Source organism: Stenella coeruleoalba, assembly GCF_951394435.1.
Source record: "Stenella coeruleoalba genome assembly, chromosome: 2".
In the NCBI taxonomy this organism is placed as follows: Eukaryota; Metazoa; Chordata; class Mammalia; order Artiodactyla; family Delphinidae; genus Stenella; species Stenella coeruleoalba.
In genome coordinates, this window is record NC_137147.1 from 36,332,730 (window position 1) to 36,353,007 (window position 20,278).

A 20,278-nucleotide genomic window follows, 5' to 3' on the forward strand; every position below is an offset into this window, starting at 1 on the left:
GGTCAGTGTGTATCAGGCTCACCCGGAGGGCTTGTTAAAACACAGTTGACCAGGCTCCACCCTAGATTTACTGCATCAGACTCTGGGAGCAGAGCCTGATAATTTGCACTTCTATCAAGATCCTAGGCGATGCTGCTGCTGCTGGCCTGGAACCCCACTTTGAGAACCACCACTTTAATGGCTGTCATTGCAACTAGAACAGAACCTGCAAGGTGCCGCACGAGGGGTTCTCAACTCTGGATGCACATTAGAATCACCTGGGGGAACCTAAAAGCATACGAGTACCCAGGTCCCACCTCAGATCAATTAATAAGGACCTCTGGGGATGGGACCCTGGCTGTGTCTGTTTTCCCCGATGATTCAACCTGCAACCAGGGTTAAAAAGCAGTGTCCTGCCTGGTCTGGCCCCTGCCTCCTCCCGAATCTCCTCCCTTATCACTTTCGCCCTCCTTCACAGTATTCTAGCTTGCCTGACCCTTTGGACCGTCCAGGCTTGCTTCCACCCCAGGGACTTTCTTGGCACTCGCTCTTCCCTCCTGCCAGCAACGCTCATCCCCCAGATCTTTGTGGGGTTGCCCTCTCCTCATCATTCATGTCTTACTCAGATGTCATCTGCACAGAAAACCCTTCCTGACTCCCCCAGTTAAAGAGGCCACCACCACACCTTGGAAGACAGTCCTCATCTCAGTGGTGTCTGTTCCTCGTGGTACCTGTTATATGCATTCATTCATTTATTTACATGCTTATCATTTCCTCTTCTAGAGTGTAAGCTTTATGAGGGCAGGGGTTTTGTTTATCTTGTTCCCATATTGTCCCTAGAACAGGGCCTGATACATCAGAAATAATAACTGTGGGTTGAATGAATGAAGTCAGGGAAGAAGATGTTCTAAGTAAGCATACTGCACAGGAGCCTAGAAAGGAATTGCTTAAAAGAAGAGAAGGAAATACCTTTGTAGGATATAAGATCTCAGGGAAAGTAAAGAGGCAAGCGGAGCTGACATCACGGGTCATTTGACTACAATCGCAGAGACCACGGGAAATTGTCAGAATCGAGATTCTGAGCATCAGGTGTAAAGATGCATTTCAGCAAGTTAGGTGACTTGTGGGTATTGCTAGTTCTATGTGTTTTAAATGCTGACAGTCATAGCACAGCCTGTGTGTTCTTCTCTTACCCGCCGCCCTCTAGACAGTTTTCAAGGCCATGGGAAATTGTAAAAAGGGAGGAGATGGGGGCTAAGGAGCCAAAAGCCCACATGCAAGGAGCAGCCGGGCTGGGGCCTCTAGGACCCAGAAAGCGAGTGACGACATGTCACGGCCCCCTGAAGATAAAGGTGACCCATCACCAGAGTGGGAAGAAATGCCGTCTTGGTGACCAAAGGCAGGAAATACTGAACCGGGAAAACAAAACGAAATCCTAAACTCTGACCAAGGGGCAACTGTCAACTATTGTTTTATACAGCGTAAAAAAGCTGCTAAAATCAGATCTCAAAAGGCCATTTAAGTATCGTTTTCCTCTCCTCCACCACGTACAGCTGAGAAGTCAAGCTCTGCTGAGACAGGAGGTGTAGGGAGCCCTCAAGGGCACGTGTGGCTGCGAGAGAGCCATGTTCAAATCCCACTCTGGCACTGGCTGTCCAGTCACCTAACTGCTGTGTGCTGGTGTCCCGTGCTAACCTTAGAAGGTCATGGTGGGGGCCAGAGGAGAATGAGGTGGCAGGCCCAGCACCGTGCTGGGCACCTGGTCACTAGCAGTCTTTATGGCCACATCTGCTCCGCTCAAGCTTCCCCAAGGGGTTCAGGGCGAGAGGTGCCAGGGTGTGACCCTGGGCTGCCCTGCACGGTGGGAAGACCAGCCCCTGAGCCCTTCCCCTCTGGCCGCAGACGCTACAGAACGAGATCCTGGGCCACGCGCCGCGGGTGGAGGACGTGCTGCACAGGGGGCAGCAGCTGGTGGCCGCGGCCGAGATCGACTGCCGAGACGTGGAGGAGTGCCTGGGGCAACTGCAGGTCTCGTGGGACACACTGCGGGAGACGGCAGCCAGGCGGCTGCAGCGCCTGCGGGACGCCAGCGAGGCCCAGCAGTACTACCTGGACGCGGGCGAGGCCGAGGCCTGGATCAGTGAGCAGGAGTTCTACGTCTTCTCTGACGAGACACCCCAGGTCGGCTCGGGAAGGGTGCCAGGCTGGGTGTCAAGACCAGCCCAGAGGAAGAGCTGGGTGGAGGTGGGCAGTCAGTGGGGAACCTGTAAGGCCAGGTGTGTGAGGAGTGAGGGCAGGGAGAGGGTGTACGAGTAACCCTGCTTCTCAGGACGCCCCTCCTCTCAAGAACATACAGTAAACGTACTGCAGCCGGGCGCCCTGTTTGCAATTAGATTTGCTCTAACCCAAGGGTTCTTCACCTTTTTTGTGCCATGGATTCTGTGCAGATGAACTGCTGCGGGAGTGGGTGAGAGGTGAGGGGGGTCTCTAAAAGCTGGGGTGATACAGGAAGTTTCCATGGGGACAGAGGTTGGATCTGGGCCGGGAAGGGTGGATGTCAGACGAGAATTGAGGGTGACGAATGGAAGGTAGGGTGTGGGTGTTGCCGGGCAACGGGAGGAGAGGGGAGGGGACCGTGGGCAGTTCTCCTATGGGCGTCCCGCGAGCCTGGCCCTCCCCCATCTCGGGCACCTCCAGGAGCAGGGCTGTAAGCTGGGCCAGGTGAGCGCGTGCCCTGACGGTCCGCTGCCTCCTAGGATGAAGAGGGCGCCATCGTGATGTTGAAGCGGCACTTGCGGCAGCAGCGCACAGTAGAGGAGTACGGGAGGAGCATCAAGCAGCTGGCCGGCCGGGCCCAGAGCCTGCTGTCTTCAGGCCACCCCGAGGGGTGCGTGTGCCTCCAGATCCCGGGCGTCAGGCCAGGGGCCCCGCCAGCCAGGATCCCTTCAGGTCCAAGGCGGAGAACAGGAACAGTTTTCCCGAAAACTGTGGGTTTGAGAAAACTGCCTTCTGGCCTGCTCATTGGCCCAGTTCCCTGTTATGTTGTGGTCTTGTGTAACTTCACACAGGGCTGACTGAGGCCTGGTTTGCAAAGAGATTTGAGGAAATGGAACAGCGAAACTACCCTCTTGGTGAACAGAGAGCTCCAGTCTTCTCAGGAGTTCGTCTTCAGCATCTTTCAGCTTAGCCTAAATTTGCTTTTCTTTTTGTGGTCCAGGAGGTACCTCAGGATCTCACAGTGTCTCAGCGAAATCATTATACACCCGTCTACACTGTTCAGTTGTGTGGGTTCTGCATAAATGGGAGCCCACTGGGCCAGACACCTCGGGCCACCCCCAGTCACGGCCCTGTCCTCAGTCACCTTCAGGGCACCCACAGCAGCTGCCTCAGCATCTCCCAAGCCCCAGGGATCGAGCCTCTGGTATGGCATGCCCCTCCCGGAAGAGCTGAGCAGGGTCTGCTGCTGGCGGAGCCAGGCTCAGCCAGCCCACGCCTCAGCCTCCCTGGAAGAATAGCGGAAGATTTCTCCATTTGCACGTGTCTCTCTGAGCTTCCCAGAGTCAGGGGCAGGGGTGGGAGGCACCCCCTCTAGGGGAACACATTTCACTGTCCCCTGAAGCATCGTGGTCTAAGGGGTGGTTCCTTCTCTCCCCAACTCTTCCCCGTGCAAAGCCGCTCTGCTGTTTCTCTGAAGCTGTGCTCCGCCACTCGTCCCTGCCTCGGGCCTGGGGAGGAGGAGGCTGGCTCCTGATCTGGCTGCTCTAGGTTCTCTGTTGCCGTCTCTGAGGGCTTTCTTGTTTTGAATTCCAGGGAACAGATCATCAGACTTCAAGGGCAGGTGGACAAGCAGTACGCGGGGCTGAAGGACATGGCAGAGGAGCGCAGGCGGAAGCTGGAGAACATGTACCACCTGTTCCAGCTGAAGCGGGAGGTGGAAGACCTGGAGCAGTGGATCACGGAGAAGGAGCTGGTGGCCTCCTCCCCGGAAATGGGGCAAGACTTTGACCACGTGACTGTGAGTACCCATGGCCACCGCTTGCTTTGTCTCCCTCTAGTGCAGTAGACCTAGGAGCTGTCGTGCAGACACATACACACACCCGCCAGGTGCAAAGTGCCGCAGCGATGCGGGCTCCCCCGGTGCGAGCTCAGGTGCCCTGGGGAAGACATGAGAGCCCAGCTCCGGGCAGTGGCAGGTGCCGCTGGGAGCGTCGACAGCTAGTGTGATGACACCACCACACCCCTGAGCCCTGGTAACCGGTAACCGCTTTTCTGTCTACCCCCGTCCAGCTGCTCCGGGACAAGTTCCGGGACTTTGCCCGGGAGACCGGGGCGACTGGACAGGAGCGGGTGGACAATGTGAATGCCATCATTGAGCGGCTCATCGACGTGGGCCACGCGGAGGCGGCCACCATCGCCGAGTGGAAGGACGGGCTGAACGAGATGTGGGCGGACCTGCTGGAGCTCATTGACACGCGCATGCAGCTGCTGGCCGCCTCCTACGACCTGCAGCGCTACTTCTACACTGGCGCCGAGATCCTGGGCCTCATTGACGAGAAGCACCGCGAGCTGCCTGAGGATGTGGGGCTGGATGCCAGCACCGCCGAGTCCTTCCACCGCGTGCACACAGCCTTCGAGCGGGAGCTCCACCTGCTGGGTGTGCAGGTGCCTCTCATCCCTGGCCGTCCCTCCACGCCTTCCCCATGACTGGCTTCCCTGGGGCGCAGTGTCAGGTCCTCTCCTGGCTTCTAGAGGGGAGACTTCTCGAACAGGCATCTCCTTAGAGAAGCAACAGCTCCGGGCAGGAAGCAGAGGCTTTCAGATGCTCTTTAGCTTCAGAACTAGTTCTTTAAACTGAACCTTTCCCAAAACCCGATGCAAAAATACCTTCAAATGCAATTTCTCTGGTTGTCAAAGTGTTACAGTATCATTAGTGAACATACATGTAGCACTTTTCTAGTATCAGGTACTGTTCTAAGCAATATACGTGGTCAGTGAATCCTCAGCCTCTGAGGAAGGGAATAATGTTATCTGCCTTTTCTAGATGAGGAAAGCAGGCACAGAAGGGTGACTAAGTTGTCCAGAAACATGCAGCTAAGCAGTGGAGCCAGAATTCAGCTCCTGGCAGTCTGGCTATAGACTCCACACCCTTAGCCACTGAGCTGTTCAGCCTTTCCCCATGGGAGCTGGAGGGGGGCCCAGGGCCAGCCTAGACTCCCTCCTCTCATCATGGGTTGCCCCCTGAGGTACCTCCACAGGCCCCTAGGGTTCTGCAGAGTTCAGCATGATGGATAGGTTGAGGGCAAGGGGCTCAGCTGTGGGGACTCACCGGGCCTCCGGTGGAGCAGGGAGAGCTGGGCCAGCTGTGCAGTCCTGCACCGACCCAGCAGGGTTTCGGGAAAGAACACCAAAGTAGGTTGGGCCCCTGGTTCACCAAGAAGGGGACAGCCTCAAGATCTGTCCTCCAGCTGGAGGTGCTTTGGGGTTACTGGAGCCCCTGTGGCAGGTACAGCCCCAACGAGGTCTCAGGAATGAGGCTTCACTGCCCTGGGGCCGGCCTCAAACAGGGGATGGTACCATGCAGAATGGTTAGGAACAGCGAGTTGAGAGCACGCCTCCAATCCCAGTTGCACCCTCTCTGAGCGTGAGTGACCTCGGGCCAGTCACTTAGGCTCCCTGTGCCTCAGTTTCCTCATCTCAAAAACAGGGATAATAATAGTACCTCTTTGACGGTGTTGTTGTAAAGATGAAGAGAGTAACAGAACGTGTGTAGAGCAGCGCCTGGCACATAATCACTCTCACAGTCACACACCAAGGGGCACAGAGCCCCTCTCACTCCCCAATCCTCATCAGAGCCCAAGGGATGCTTTGGGTCAGCAGAGGTGCCAAAGCAAGGAGCCTTCTCTCCAGCAGCCAGTGGGTGGATCCTGCTTCCAGCACTGTCCTCGGGAGGGAGACTGGGAGGAGGCAGACGCCCTCGCCCATCCCAGGCCCAAGTCGTGTCTGCCTGGAAAACAATGTTCAGTTTTGCCCCATCACAGGTACAGCAGTTCCAGGACGTGGCCACCCGCCTGCAGACAGCGTACGCTGGAGAGAAGGCAGACACCATCCAGAACAAGGAACAGGAGGTGTCTGCTGCATGGCAGGCGCTGCTCGATGCCTGCGCGGGGCGCCGCACCCAGCTGGTGGACACCGCGGACAAATTCCGCTTCTTCAGCATGGTCCGAGACCTCCTCTCCTGGATGGACAGCATCATCCGGCAGATCGAGACCCAGGAGAAGCCCAGGTGAGGGCAGCGTCCTCAAGGCAGCCCCGCTCCCGGCCCACTTGGTCCCAGAGGCTGGCAGAGCAGGGCGCTGCTCCGAGAGTCTGCCCCGGAGGGACGTCCTGGACTGTGGGTGCGCAAGAATCCCCAAGGGGCACCTGAGGCTGCGTCCAGGGAGAATCTGAGTGGCTCAGCTGCCACCAGGAGAACCGACTATTCCAGAGTAAAGGGAATCCTGAGAGTGCCGAGAAAGACATCTGTCGTTCAGATTCTACGGTGGGCGCAGGGGCCGTGGTTGTCAGTTTACACATTCAGAGCTGGGCAGGTCCAGAAGTGGTCCTGCTCTTCCCCCCAGCACGGGCATATGGGGGCCATTTCCCTAAAACTCAGGAAAGGAGCTCATTGCGCGTGAGAGGTGGGGGCAGGCACGTGGGCAGTCGGCCGGGATCAGAGCTCTCTACACGCTTTGTGCCCACCTCTGTCCCTCTGCCCCTAGGGTGCCTGTCCCGGTGGTCAAGCTTTTATATTTAACATCATTATTGAGCTATAATCCACATACCATACAATTCAGCCATTTAAAATGTACCATTCAATGTTTCGCATAGTCACAGTTGTACAGCCGTCACCACAGCATGTCTAGAACATTTTCATCACCCCAAAAAGAAACTCTGTACCCCTTAGCAGTCATCACACCCCGCTCCTCTGGCAACACTAATCTGCTTTCTGTCTCTAATTTGCCTGTTGTAGACTTTTCATATGAGTGGATCATATAATATGTGGTCCTTTGTGACTGGTTTCTTTCACTTACCACAATCTTGCCAAGGTTCATCCACGTATCAGTACCTCATTCCTTTTTATTGGCAAATTTAACATTCCTGGGCTTTTTTTATGGTCACTGCACCCCCGTCCATGTCCTGACCACTGAGCAAGGGAGGACACTAGGGCATCAGTGTTCCTGCTGGGGCTGGGCAGCTGGCAGAGGACTTCCTGGCTGTCCAGAGAGAGAGAGTCAGACTCCCGGGCAGGTAGGGGTCCCCCTCTGATCGGGACTTGGTGTCAGATGGGCCAGAGTCACCCAGAGTTTCCTTTTTCACCAAACACCTGCCCCCGCAGGGACGTCTCCTCGGTGGAACTGCTCATGAAGTATCACAAGGGCATTCTGGCGGAGATGGAAACCCGAAGCAAGAACTTCAGCGCCTGCCTGGAGCTCGGCGAGTCCCTGCTGCAGCGGCAACACCAAGCCTCGGATGAGGTGTGAGGGGAAGGCGGGACAGAGACAGGCCCTCCCTGTCCTTCCCTCCGCTCCTGCTGGGCCAGACAGCTTTCTGGGAGGGAACCCATGGGCTGTGGTTTCTCTGAGGAGGCTTTCTTGCGGGGGGGACTGGGGCTGTGTGTAGGCCCGGGGCTTATAGCTCCACCAAACCTATTCGAGGAACTGGCCGCTACTCTGTAGGGAGAGTGGGCTCATAACCCAACTAACCCTCACATATGTGTGTGCTTTGGTCTTGGTGACACCCACTTCCTGGGTGAGGCCCATGGTAACCTCAGAGAGGTTAAGTAATTTACCCAAGGCTGCACAGCTGGCAAGTGGCAGGGCCAAGACTTGAAGCCAGGTCGGTGGGACAAAGCCCAGCAGGCTGTGCAGGGCCCCTCCGCACACCACCTCGGACAGGGGGAAGGGTTACCAAAGCCTGAGCCGTCTTCCCTTCCTCCCCGCAGATCAGGGAGAAACTGCAGCAGGTGGTGTCCAGGAGGAAGGAGATGAAGGAGAAGTGGAAGGCCCGCCAGGAGCAGCTCCACATGTGTGAGTGCAGCCTGGGAGCCAGGGAACCTGGGGGGGGCGGGCCGGGGGGAGGGGCCATGGCACAACGCGGTGGATTTCCCCCCCTGCTGGAGAAGAGCCGCCACAGCACCACTCATCAGCAAAGTTCAGGGCCAAGGGCCTTGGGGAAGAAGACCCAACAGACACGCCGCTGGAAGCCTGCCCTTGACCAGCCAGCACCTGTTCCCTGTCCACCCTCTGCCCCACCTGTCCCCCGCCTCCTGCTTGGCCGGTGTCCCCGTAGAGCTGTGGCCTCTCCAGGGGTCAGCGTAAGGCTCTAGCGCATCCCAAAGGTTTGATCTGAGGCATGTGGGGCACAGAAAGAACTCTGTTCTCCGCAGCTGGAAACAGGAGAGGTAGGGAAATTCCACCACCCAGGTAGGAGCCGCAAGCCACAAAGACCTGGACTCTCCCGTGGCTGCGACTGTGTGAGACAGCCAGGGGCCGGGAAGGGAACACTCAAGACTGTTCTCAAAGGGCGATGTCAAAACCATTTTGTTTTAGAGTTTGTTCTAATTCATGTGTTTTTCAAATATCGCTATCGGTGGAGATGAGGTAGGGGCCCCGCACGGGGATGGAGCAGCCTCGGGCAGCAGGTCGCCACTGAGCAGGGTGTCCACGCGGTTCAGGGACACCTGTGTGGGCCTCGGCCTGCCCACCAGCTCCGCATGTCCGTGAGGGGCCCCGGGGTCCCGGCAGGATCGGACCGCCGGGTGCTAACAGACCCCTGGGCTGTGTTGTCCGTGGCAGGGCTGGAAGTGTGCCAGTTCTCTCGGGACGCCTCGGTGGCTGAAGCATGGCTGATCGCCCAGGAGCCCTACCTGGCCAGCCGGGACTTTGGACACACGGTGGACAGCGTGGAGAAGCTCATCAAGAGGCACGAGGCTTTTGAGAAATCCACGGCAGGCTGGGCAGAGCGCTTCGCCGCCCTGGAGAAGCCCACCACGGTGAGCCGGGAGGCTCGGGGCGGTGGGCAGCCACGCCTGGGGGGTCCTCAAGTCAAGAATTCTTCGGCGGTTACTGGGGACCTGCGGACAGTGTAAAGGCTGGGCAAGGCGGGAGAGTGGGAAGGAAATAGGAGAGGGAGAAAGTGCTGACTTTTGAACCCCAAAGACAAAAGGGGCTCATTCCAAAAGGAAGGAACACCAGGTGCGTCGGGTATCTGGGAGCCTCTTTGGAGGAAGGTTGTCTGAGAGCAGGCTCCCCTCTGTGGCTTCTCTGACCCGACACCCACCCCCGGCCTTTGCCTCCCCTAGCTTGAGCTCAAAGAACACCAGACCCCGGAGAGAACTGACGAGGAGACTGGGTGAGTGCCCTCTGCGGAGAGGGGTGGAGGAGGAGAGGGGAAGGGTCCTTCTAATCAGAAACCGCCCCCTGATGCCTTGACAAACCACCTGTGACCTCTCACACCTGGGCCACTAGTCAGGGAAATAGAGTGTCTGGAGCTTAAAGACAGAGAAGAGCTTTCATTCTCCCCCAGTCCTGGGTGGCCTGAAGGCCTCGTGCAGGAAGGAAATGGGTGGAGGGCAGTGGCTGCTGCACCCTTGCCCCCCTGCTCTGGGAACCGGCTGAACATGTGTCCCACAGGCCGTGCTGCACGGAGCCGTGGCATTTCTGAAGCATCTGCCTAACCTTTCAGGCGGAGGCAGGTTGAGCAGCTCCTTGCTAAGTGTCTGCCAGGCTGCTGACTTGGCTTGTGTTCTCTGGGGACGGGGTGGGAAGCCAGGCCTTGGAGGTAGTCTCTGGCCTCTGAGAGGCGTTTGTTTCTAAAGCGGGACTCTGTCTTCCATAGGCCTCAAGAAGAGGAAGGCGAGACAGCAGGGGAGGCTCCCCGAGGTCCCCACCGCGCAGCCACCGAGCGAACGTCCCCGGTCAGTTCCCTGTCCCATCTGTCTAGTTCCTGGGAGTCGTTGCTGCCCGAGCCCCCTCATCCCGACTAGGCCCAGCTGGGGCAGGAGGCCAGGATGGGCACACACTGCCCCTGCCCCCCAGACTCCTCCAGTCAGTCTTCCTTGTTTACTCAGCTTTTCTTAATTCCTAGAATAATTCCCCTTCTCCCTTCAACCAAGGAAAGACTGACATGCCAGCCCACTGACATGACTCTCTTAGTTTGGTTTTATCTGGTCTAATAAATTTTATTATATAAATACATTACCATCTACATCAGGGGGAACAGTTTATACAGGCAGGAATGATTCCTTTGTATACACTGTCCTTTTACCCATTTTCCCTCTAACACCATCCTTAACTCTCCCCTCTACGCCCACACACACACACACACACAAATATACTCACAAACGGACCATTTGGTCTTCCTGCCCTGGCCAGGGCATTTGGGGCAGTGAAGTGGGCATACCCACCCTCTAGCAGGTTCCTTCCTCCTAAGCAGAGCCGCCCCCCCCCCTTTGCACCTTCCTGGCCTGAGGCTCGTGGGTCAGGGAGTTGGAGATAGAGCTAGCTCTGAGGCAAGGACAGACTTGACGGAGCCCTTCAGGAGTGAGGGAGAGCCCCAGGGCTTCTGGGTCACAGGCCTCCAATTTGTAGAAAAAGAGGACGCCTGGGGGAGGTGAGGGAGGGACGCAAACACTCCCACTGCCAGAGGCCTGGCAGATGGCTTCAGGACCTGGCCTGGAATAGGAACCAGGAGGTCTATGCAGGAAGTCTGGGAGGCTGTGATCCAGGTTTTGGGGAAATGTGCTGGGAGCAGCTGACTGAGAAGAAAGTAAGAATCCAGCATGTGCCTTGCATGGCTTTGCCACTGCATATCCACCACCTCTCCAGGTGCCCAGGTGAGCTTGCCTGAACCTTTAGGAGTTCTTGGTGGAAATTTCTGGTACACCAGCCACCCCAGAAAAATGCACAACACTGAGCATTTCCTGTGCAGAATCCCTGTCAGGTCTATATTTCAGCCCTTTCCACCCTCTGAGACACACACACACACACACACACACACACTCTCTCTCTCTCACACTCACACTCGAGCTCCCTCTGACACCTCCAGCCGGCCAGAGGTGTCCTGAGCTGCACCAGCCCTTCATGTCCAGCAGAGGGCACTCCTGGGCTCCCACTGGTGGGTCTCTCCCAGGACTTCCCTCTGAAGATCCCATCAGCACATGTGGGAGTCTCTGGTGGACTTTTTCTCAGGAACAGCCTCCACTGGAAGGAGAGAGAACTCTGGGGGCTGGCATGGACTGTGGACACGGGGGCTGGGACTGTTCCTGCCACCTGCGCTTCAGCTGTGCGTCCCTGTGTGTCTGCACGGTGGTGGCCTGGGTCTACGGGTTCCTCTGTGACCACCTGCTCGATCCATCCATTGTCTGTGTCGTGTACGTCTGTGCAATGTAATTACATGTGCATCAGAGCCGCCTCCACCCACCGCCTGAATGTCGCTGGATTTGGGGGGAGTATAACCTGCTTGGACCTGAGCGTCTCTGGAAGGAGGGAGTGAGCCCACATTTGAGACCCTTCCCAGAGAGCCAGCCACCCCGCCAGATGGGGAAACTGGCCTGTGCCCGGTACCAGGAAGAAACTGGATGGCGAATCAAATGAACACCAGGCCTGAGGCCTCATGGAAACAGAGTTCTTGCTGCTTCTCCTTTCCGAGCCCTTTGTTGAGTTTTCACGAGGCTCCATGGGACTCCGAGGGAGAGTGGGATACCCCATTGGTCCTTGATATGAGAAGAGAGGAGAATGGGTCACATGCAGGGTTCAAAACCTTTCCAGAAACCTCAGGCCTCTCCCAGGAAGGCGGCTGTCCGCTGAGCCTTCTCTCTGGGGTAGGCCTGGGTCCAGTGGCTCTCCTGCTGTCCCATGTGTGGTCTGGTGTCGGTGCTCTATAGGATAGATCCGTGCTGTGTGTGGTCTGGTGTCGGTGCCCTATGGGATAGATCCGTACGCTGTGGCTTCACGTGAAACCCATCACTAGTGCATGCCGGCTTCCTGCATGGGAGTGGACCAGGCACCTGAATCCCTGAGTAGACTGCTGCACAGCACACGGTGGCCACCCTGCCAGCCCCGCCTGGTCCTCCGCTTCCCGGGTGTGTGCACGCACACATGTACGCACACGCAGGGACTGGAGTACCATTCCACGCAGTCAGCGTTTCTTCAAGCACATCCATTGCCTCTATCACCTCTTACCTTTCCACATTAGAGCATGTTCTAATAAAAACAAAAAGAAAGGAAAAAAACCCATTATACGGTAAGTGTGTAAGAAAGAGTGCATGAGGCCAAGCAGAAGAAACAAGGTTTCACAAATGGCAAAATTCCTGGAGTGGAAGTCAGGACATTGGGTTCTAGTCCTTAATTGTAGACTTCGTGCATGATTTTAGGCAAACCCCCTAATCCTCCTGGGTCCCCCTGCCCTCATAAAGCTCCGTCTGTGGGATTACAGAAAGTCCAGAACATTCCTGTATGTGAACAATGCACCTAGATAAAGGGAGAGTTGGGAGAGACGGGTTTCCCCACTTCTGTCTCGTTCTCAACTCTGAGGAACCTGGTTCTGTGGTCAGGTGCCAGCTGGTGTGAGGCTGGAGATGAGAAAGAGATGGCAAGGGGCCAGGGTGTTTCCTGTTTGGGGAAGAGAGGAAGCCAGGGTTGGACCTCTGCTCCTGCCAAGGCCAGTGCCCTGAAGGTGGTCCCCGGGCAGCGGGCTGAGCCGTCCCCCTTCCTCTCACCCCCCCACCCTCCACCTTGTGTGTCCCCCCTCCATCCTGGGTGCGGCTCTGGGGAGGGCTTGAGGGTCCTGCTAAGGGTCCTCATCTTCTAGGCTCTGAGTGCCGCAGAATCCTCAGTGTACCATTTGCGATGAGATGCTGATTGCTAAGATGCTGAGGTTGATTTCCTGGAGAAGCAGTGGTATTGCAGAGGATCCGAGTCAACCCAGGCTTAGGGGCCCCCAGCCAACGGCTGCGGAACCTCTTCTGTGGCACTGTGCCTGTTTCCCGGCCGCGGGTGGGAAGGAGGCCCTGCTCTAGGAACTCTCCCAATGGGGCTGCTGTGACGACGAGAGGGATACCCCGAGAGGGATTGGTGCTGCGAGGGGCTGTGACAAGAAAGAGTCTGCCTTCGGGGTTCCCTGTTTGGGGCAGTCGTGCCCCGTCTGCCTTCAAGCCTCAAGGCTACATTCCTCTGTGGTGCAGGGATTCTGGGGTGAGGCCGCTCCTGAGAGCAGCTGCCTGGGTGCCTGTCATTATCAGGCCTTCATCAGGTTGTCAGGGAAAACTCTTACCCAAGTGCAGCTCACAGACGTCACTCTTCCCATGACCTTCCAAGACCGCCTGCAGCTGGCTTCCCCGAGAGGACTGGGCATCTCCTTCCAGCATCTTAGAGGTTGACGTGGCTTCAGGGAAATAACCGGCACTTGAGAACCTGAGGGATGGTGCCCTGGGGCTGAGCAGGCACTGGGTTGCAGCAGGTCACCTTTTAGCCAGTGGCTGGCTGGCTCCAGCTGCTGTCACTCCCTTGGCAACTCCCCACAGCAGCAGGCAGCCTAGGGCTCTAATCAGCGGCCAGAGGCCTGGCTCTGACGTTCTTGGAGGGAAGGGATGTGGGTGTGGAGGCAGCAGCTGTGTTTCTTCTTGCCTGAGCGAGCTTTCCCCATCCTCCCTCCACTCCCCCTGTGAGGCTGAACTGAGCTGCTGATTCAGGCGTTTTACAGTGAAGGCAAATGGTGTGTGTTTGCCCATAATGAGCAGACCCAGCCTGGAAAGAACGTCAGTTTTCCCGTGAACCTGGGCGTGTCTGTCTCCCCAGGATGCCTGAATCAGCGTGGCAGGGCTGTGTCTGCCTACAGTCTGGCACCGCGCCCTGGCACCCCAGGCTCCGTGGAGAAGCTGGCTCTAGGCTCTTTGTGGACATCTGTCCGCCGCTCGGTGCGCCCAGCTCTCTGTACTAGGGTCGGACGTGATCTTCCTGGTCCCGCTGCTCAAAGGCAACTCCTAAGTTCATCCTCCAATCTGTGTTTTAGAGCATCCCCGATACTGATGAACCCAGGATGGGACTCAGTTAACATTGCAGGCATCTCAGAAATGAGGCGTGAAGCTGCCGACTGCTGGGTGTCAGATCTGGATGGGCGAGTCAGTGTCTTCTCTTTTGAGACTTTCTGAGTGGCTGGCTCAGAGTCACCAAGGCATCAAGCAGCCGCCAGCGCCTCCAGGGCAGGGAGCCCACACTGGTGGTGGGAATGGCAAAGACAGCTCCTGAGGAAGAGTCGTTCTCTCCCCCGGGATGGCCGTGGACCAGGTCTCCCCTCCCTGTCCAAGGGGACCCTGCACACTCCCCTCTCCTTTCCCCGTCACTTTATGTGGTGGCCTTCTGCTCTGTGTCCCCTCCTGTTGTCTTCCCTGGTTCCCAGTGGTCATCTCAGACAGATAGCTGGCCCCTGGGACACAGTGCTGAGCCCCTCCGCTGCCCATCCCACTCCTCACGAGAGCCCCTCACCATCCCTGCCACCAACCCGGTGGACCCCTCGCTGCTTCAGCCTCAGCTCCTCCCATGCTCTTTCCTCTGTTCAGCAACAACGTCTCTGTTCTCCCTTTAGGCATCTGTCTCTGTTCACTCTAAGTTCCCATCTCTTCATCTCTTTGGCTGCTCTCAACTCAACCAACCATCTCTTTTTCTCCTCTTGCAAACAACTGTCTTCTGAGCAACCTTCCCAACCTGTCTGCTGACAGCCTTCTCACCCAGAGGATGAGAGCCCAGACCTCAGACACTGGGGGAGGGAAAAAGTTCTCGGCTGCAGAAGTGGCCAGCTTCCCCCACCCCACCGTCTCACAGGGCTATTTGGTTGCCTAAGGTATTCAACAATAGATCTTGTCTGGCCTCAAGCCCCTCTTCTGGCCCTTTCCAAGGTGACCATGACACGACCACACTGCCTCAACCTATCAGCCACGTGTCTTACATAAGCCAGACGCATTCCCCTTTAGACCATGAGCCCCATCGGATAGGCTCTTTTCTCTGGAGCAATAGTCCCACCGTCTTCTTTTGCAGCAGGATTTAGTAGGAAGAGCACAGGGTTTGGGACCAGAGAGATTCGCATCCTCAGACTTCCACTCACTAGCTGTGTGACGGTGGGCTAGTTACTCATTTTCCCTGACCCTCAGTTTCCCTCATCTGTAAAATAGGGGCAGTGATACTGGCCTCGCAGAAAGGGTGTGAGGATAGAAAAAGAGAATATGGGTAGAACACCTAGTAGGTGATTGTGTTCATTTTTCCCTTCATTTTTTTCTCACTGCAGTCCTTCATCTCTTAAGAGAAACATTCTCCATATGAATTCTAACATCCATTGCCAACACCCTCCCAAACCAATCTTCCTGGAGTGCCCTTCCCTGGAAGCACCCTACATACACACTCTAGGCTCAGTCCTTACTGTGAGGTAGGCAGGTAAGACCATTGCACGGCTAAAGTCAAAATCTCTGGGCTGCATCCTCTTGCCCTCGTTCTCACTTACCAGCATTTCCTTTAGAGAGAAGCTCGCTTGTGTCTCCTTGTTTGTTGATGTGTCTGGGTTCACTGAGCATCTTCTAGAATCTCCCAAAGACCCTGTGGTCGCACCCCTGGTTATTTTTCTCCCTGGAGCTGGAGTTAGTTGTCTGTGTGCTGTCCCCCTGCGCCACCTGCTGGCTTGGCCTGAAAGTACACCTTCAACACCTTTAGTCCAGGTAAGAAATGTACCCATGCTGCCCCTCTTCCCTTCATCTTCTTGAACCTCCTCTGGGGAAGAGACATCTGCCTGCTTCCCCCCACCCAAGTCAGTTTCCTAACAAGGCAGGACCCTAAAATGTCAAGCTTACAAGACTCTGCAAATACTCTGATGTGGCCATCCCCAGCCCATCAGGGGCTCAGGCCTCTCTCCCTGTTTGACTACAATCCTGTGGGATCCTAAAAGGCTCTCCTATCTGTGCCCTTTCCTCCCCTGATGTTCCCACCAGCATCCAGTGCTGCCTGTCCCCTACCCTGCTCTGACATCGTGATCCCAGCAGCCAGCGCACCCACCCACCTGTCACCCAGACCTTCAAATCAGAGAACAGAAGCTCCATGCTTATTCCAGGCCCCATCCCTGGGCCATTCTCCCTCCTTCTGTTACACCCACTTATGGTCTAAACTCTCCAGCAGCCCCAACCTGACGCCCAGAGTTTCTTCCAAGTAGCTGGATCCTCTTTTTTTCAGTGTCCGCCAGCTCCTCTGAGTGATTGCTCTAGGCTGGGTTACCTCTCAGCAGAGTAGGTGTAATCTCTGCATCTTCCTGATGACCCAAGGGCTAAAGCAGCTGGCCTTCTGCCTTATATCACGGAGGATCATCTTAGCTATCCAGGGCCTTTTGGCAGAACCTACCTGTCCCTACAGCCAACGAGTAGCCAGCATCCCCTTCTGGTGCTCTGCTGTCCACAGATCTCTCTGCCTGTCGGGCAAGGCACAATCTCTATCAGAGCATGGTATGGTTCCAGGGGCAGCAGAACTGCCCCTCAACCCCCAGCTCTCTTAGAAGATGGTGCAAAGCACATTCACCCCTGGGGCCTATAAAAGGAGGGCCCAAACCACGCCCCCATCTTTCTCCTGTGTGTCCCTTCCCCTAACCCAGGAGAGAGAGAAGCCCTGCCAGCCCTGGGCCTGGGAGGAGCAGCTGCCACCAGACCCCTCCACCTCCCACCCTCATTCTCGACTCCTTCTCCTCAGGCCTTGGCCTTCAGGGGAGAGGGGAGAGGGGAGAGGGTGTGTTTTAAATTTTCTCCACATGAACAGTCAAGAGAACAGAAGAATTCTTTGCATACATTGGAAAACCCCCATTTCCCAAAGCCCACCCATGACCTGGCCATTTAACTTTTGGTCACACTGGCCGTGGCCTCTGACTGGCCCTGCCAGGGAACATAAGTCAGGCATCCATTAGGAAGAAACAGAAGAAAGGTGAGATTAAATTGGGAGGCAGTCCTGGAAAAATCATCTCTATTTTCAGAGGAGAGTTCCCGTAAGGAAGGAGCATGGAAATGAAAAGTATAGGAAGAAAATACGGACACACAGGGCTCTAGTAAAACCAGTCCCAGGAGGGAAGAGGCTGGGTGAGAGGGGTGAACATGGTTGTGAGGGTCTGCTGGGTTTTCCTCCCAGCATCTGCCACACATCTTCCCTGAGGCCCCCAGAGCAGGTGTGGGGAGGGCCTGGCCCATCACCAGGAGGAACAGCACAGCCAGCTGGAGAGAGAGAGGATGAAAGGCTTCACTACCTCCCCAACAGTTATGCCCAAGTCAGAGGGTTGGCCTGACTGGGTCCATAGAAGGACCCCAAACGCAGGTTCCCAAATCCAACCCTGCCACTCCTGCCCTTCCTCCCTGCTGGAGGAGGATCCAGGCAGGGCTTTAGAGCCTTCAGATCCTTGTGGTCAATTCTGGCTCTTTGCTGACACTCAAAGATATAAATACTGCCAGATGCATAAAGATGGGCATGGCCCAGCCACAACTCTCAAGGGATTCTAAGACAGGAAAAGATGAGAGCCCTACAGATGTGGTAAAAACTCAGGCCTGTCCGATTCTGGAGTGCATGCTCTTAATTGCCTCTGGTATCTATTAGCTGTGTGACCTTGGGGAAGTCACTTAACCTCTCTGAGTACAGGTTTTCTCATAGATTGAAGGTGTTAGACTAGGGTAGTGTTTTCCAACTTTTCCAGCCATATTATCCTTTCTTTGGGGGTTCTTAGGGAACCCCAACCTGTTTATTGAACAGCCCTAATTTGATGGGATACAGCCATGACCAGCTTTACCTTTCTTCCAACCACTGCCTTCAGACATCTCCGTTGAGCCTCCGCTTCCCATTCCTTAGTGCCAGCTCAGGCAGACCCTGGTCACTTTTAGCTGTTAAAAAGTCTAACCAGTCTGTTTCAGTTTGAAGCTTCAATCTGATGTCCCGTATGGTGCCCATATCTCTCATTCTCCATTTCTCTATTTTGGCTTCAACCCAAGGTCTGAAGGATCCACGATGGGGAGCACAAGGTCTGCTGTTTCCTGGCTCCTCCCCAACACTCCCCTGGGTCTCCATCTTCAGTTGGGACAGGGAGTAGAAAAGGGGGCAGTGTCTCTTTACTGCCTGGGTTGGCTCTGGTCCTCTTGGGCTGTCAGTGCCCTTGGTCCTTCAGGTGTCCAGATACCACCTGCTTGGGGCCTACAAGACCCTTCCCACCTGGTGCTGTAAGGTCTCTAGCAGTCAGGCCTTTGAGACAGGGTTCTGGCCAGATGTCTCAAGCTAGGGTGGCCTTCCTTGGTGCTGGGCTCATAGGAGACCCGCCCATTCTTGCCCCAGCCGGCATTCTTGTGCTGCACTGGGAGGCTGGCTGCCCCTTGCTGCCGCAATCTGTCCTGCCCTCTCTCCTGATGCAGTGGCACAAAGGCCTCTGCATAAGGGTGTACCCAGCTGGGGAATAAGAGGTCTGCTTCCCCTTCTTATGCGCACCTGACATACCAGCACGTGGCTCCACTGGAGGCCCCTCACTTGGCTTGGGCAGGGGCTGGGAGGATCCTGTCCTCTACGGGGAGGAGCAGGGAGGTAAAAGCCGCGGACTTTCCCTGGAGCAGTGACTCCTTAGGTGGTGATTCTCTACCCCTGCAGCACATTCGAGTGCATGAAAAGCTGATTAAGAAATTCCAGTGTGCTGACCCCACTCCAGGCTAGTTAACTCAGCATCCTGAGGATGGGTCCCGGCATCCTTTGTTAACGCTCCCGAGGTGATTGTAAAAGGCAGCCAGGGTTAGGAGCCACTGCCCTACTCCAACAAATCCCCACCAAATGACGGAGGCAGGACCTGGGGAGCAGGTCACGGCCCTGCACCATGACCCGGGAAGGTCTGGGTCTCCCTTTAGAAGGTGGTGGCGGAGGCTTAGGGCCTGGTGCCCTTAGCTTTGGGGTTTTAGACCCAAGTGGAAAGTAACAGAAGGGTTCCCATACAACATCCTACCACAAATGTTCTTCTGTCCTGTCTTAGCAGCAGAACCCTTTCTTCATTTGAAGTCTTGCCAGAGCCCCACGGATGACTCAGTAGGAGCTGGAGTATCTGTCTGAAGCAGGGGTGGGCCCTGGAGGCGGGCAGCATCGGAAACCCCCGGATGAGCCCCTTCAGCTCACTCTAAGAACCTTCTGTTCCTATGTTAGATTGGAGAGGGGGAGAGTGAGAATGGAGCCAGAGACATGGGCACAGGCTAGGGAAGCAGGCCAGGTGGAAACCCACAGCAGGTTGAGGGAGGGCCAGGAAGGGCACAGGAGAGAGGAACCAGACTCAGGTGGGGCCTGCTGACCTCCCAGTTCTGCCGAGAGTAGCCACCCCTGGCTCTGAACCCCCAGCAAGGTGTGCTCCTCCCATATGCCCCTGAGCAGGGGGAAGAAGAGAGGCAGTGGCCCCAGGACCTGCAGCCGCCACTGCCGCCAGGGCCGCACAAGGAAGGGCAGGAGGAGAAATCCAGCACGGATGAGAGGCCCACCACAGAGCCCCTCTTTAAGGTCCTGGACACGCCTCTGAGCGAGGGTGAAGAGCCTACAACGCTGCCGGCCCAGGTGGACCACGGGCACAGCGTGCAGATGGAGGGCTACCTGGGCCGCAAGCACGACCTGGAGGGGCCCAACAAGAAGGCGTCCAACAGGTGTGTGGGGGAGGGCCGTGGGGTAGGAGGGGTGGGCAGCTCCCAGGGACTCTGAGAGCAACATGGCTATGCTTGTGGGCGAGGGTACCCTCTGCCTCTAGTCTGAGAGCTCCTGGGCATTCTCTGGGACAGCCTGGGGGCTGCTTGGCATGATGGGAAAAGCCTGTCTTCCGTTGTGGTCCTGAGTTCAAATCCTATGACCTGGTACTAGTTGCTCAGCCTCTCACTTGTAAAATGGGGATGACGGGGGCAGCCTGCCTCTTCAGTGCAGATGCCATGCCTGGCGCAGAGCAGGAACTCGGTGAACGCTAGCTGTTATTATCCCAGGGCGGGGTAACAGGTAGGCCTTAGCACTAACAACACATCCTTGACCAAGTCCCACTTTTTACCCAATCTGGGCCCCAGTTTCCCCAGCTATAAAATAGGAGAGGAGAAAGAGTTGCTATGGTCCCTCCTAGCAACCAGATGACTCTGAGGAATTCATTCAGAGGCTGTGTCGGTTCCTGACCCTGAGGCAGTCATGTCCTTGGGTGTGGTCTACCCAGGGATGCCTAGACCCAAAGTCTCTGGAGGCTCCTGCCTTCAGGTAGCAGTCCA

At 56.3% G+C, this 20,278-nt stretch overlaps 1 protein-coding gene across 2 annotated transcripts in view; it reads left to right on the forward strand.

Moving 5' to 3' along the window:
• The window catches only part of SPTB (spectrin beta, erythrocytic), a 121,172-nt gene that overhangs the window by 98,431 nt on the left and 2,463 nt on the right, over positions 1-20,278 (forward strand). Inside the window, exons 23-33 of one of the 2 annotated variants that reach the window (XM_079914756.1) lie at positions 1,882-2,160; positions 2,736-2,866; positions 3,790-3,994; positions 4,267-4,641; positions 6,018-6,262; positions 7,355-7,493; positions 7,961-8,045; positions 8,814-9,010; positions 9,320-9,369; positions 9,856-9,934; positions 19,386-19,681. In XM_079914756.1, coding sequence (XP_079770882.1) covers positions 1,882-2,160; positions 2,736-2,866; positions 3,790-3,994; positions 4,267-4,641; positions 6,018-6,262; positions 7,355-7,493; positions 7,961-8,045; positions 8,814-9,010; positions 9,320-9,369; positions 9,856-9,934; positions 19,386-19,681 — 2,081 coding nt within the window. Of the gene's footprint in view, positions 1-1,881; positions 2,161-2,735; positions 2,867-3,789; positions 3,995-4,266; positions 4,642-6,017; positions 6,263-7,354; positions 7,494-7,960; positions 8,046-8,813; positions 9,011-9,319; positions 9,370-9,855; positions 12,512-19,385; positions 19,682-20,278 lie in introns of those variants that run through there. The other variant, XM_079914755.1, reaches the window with a different exon arrangement.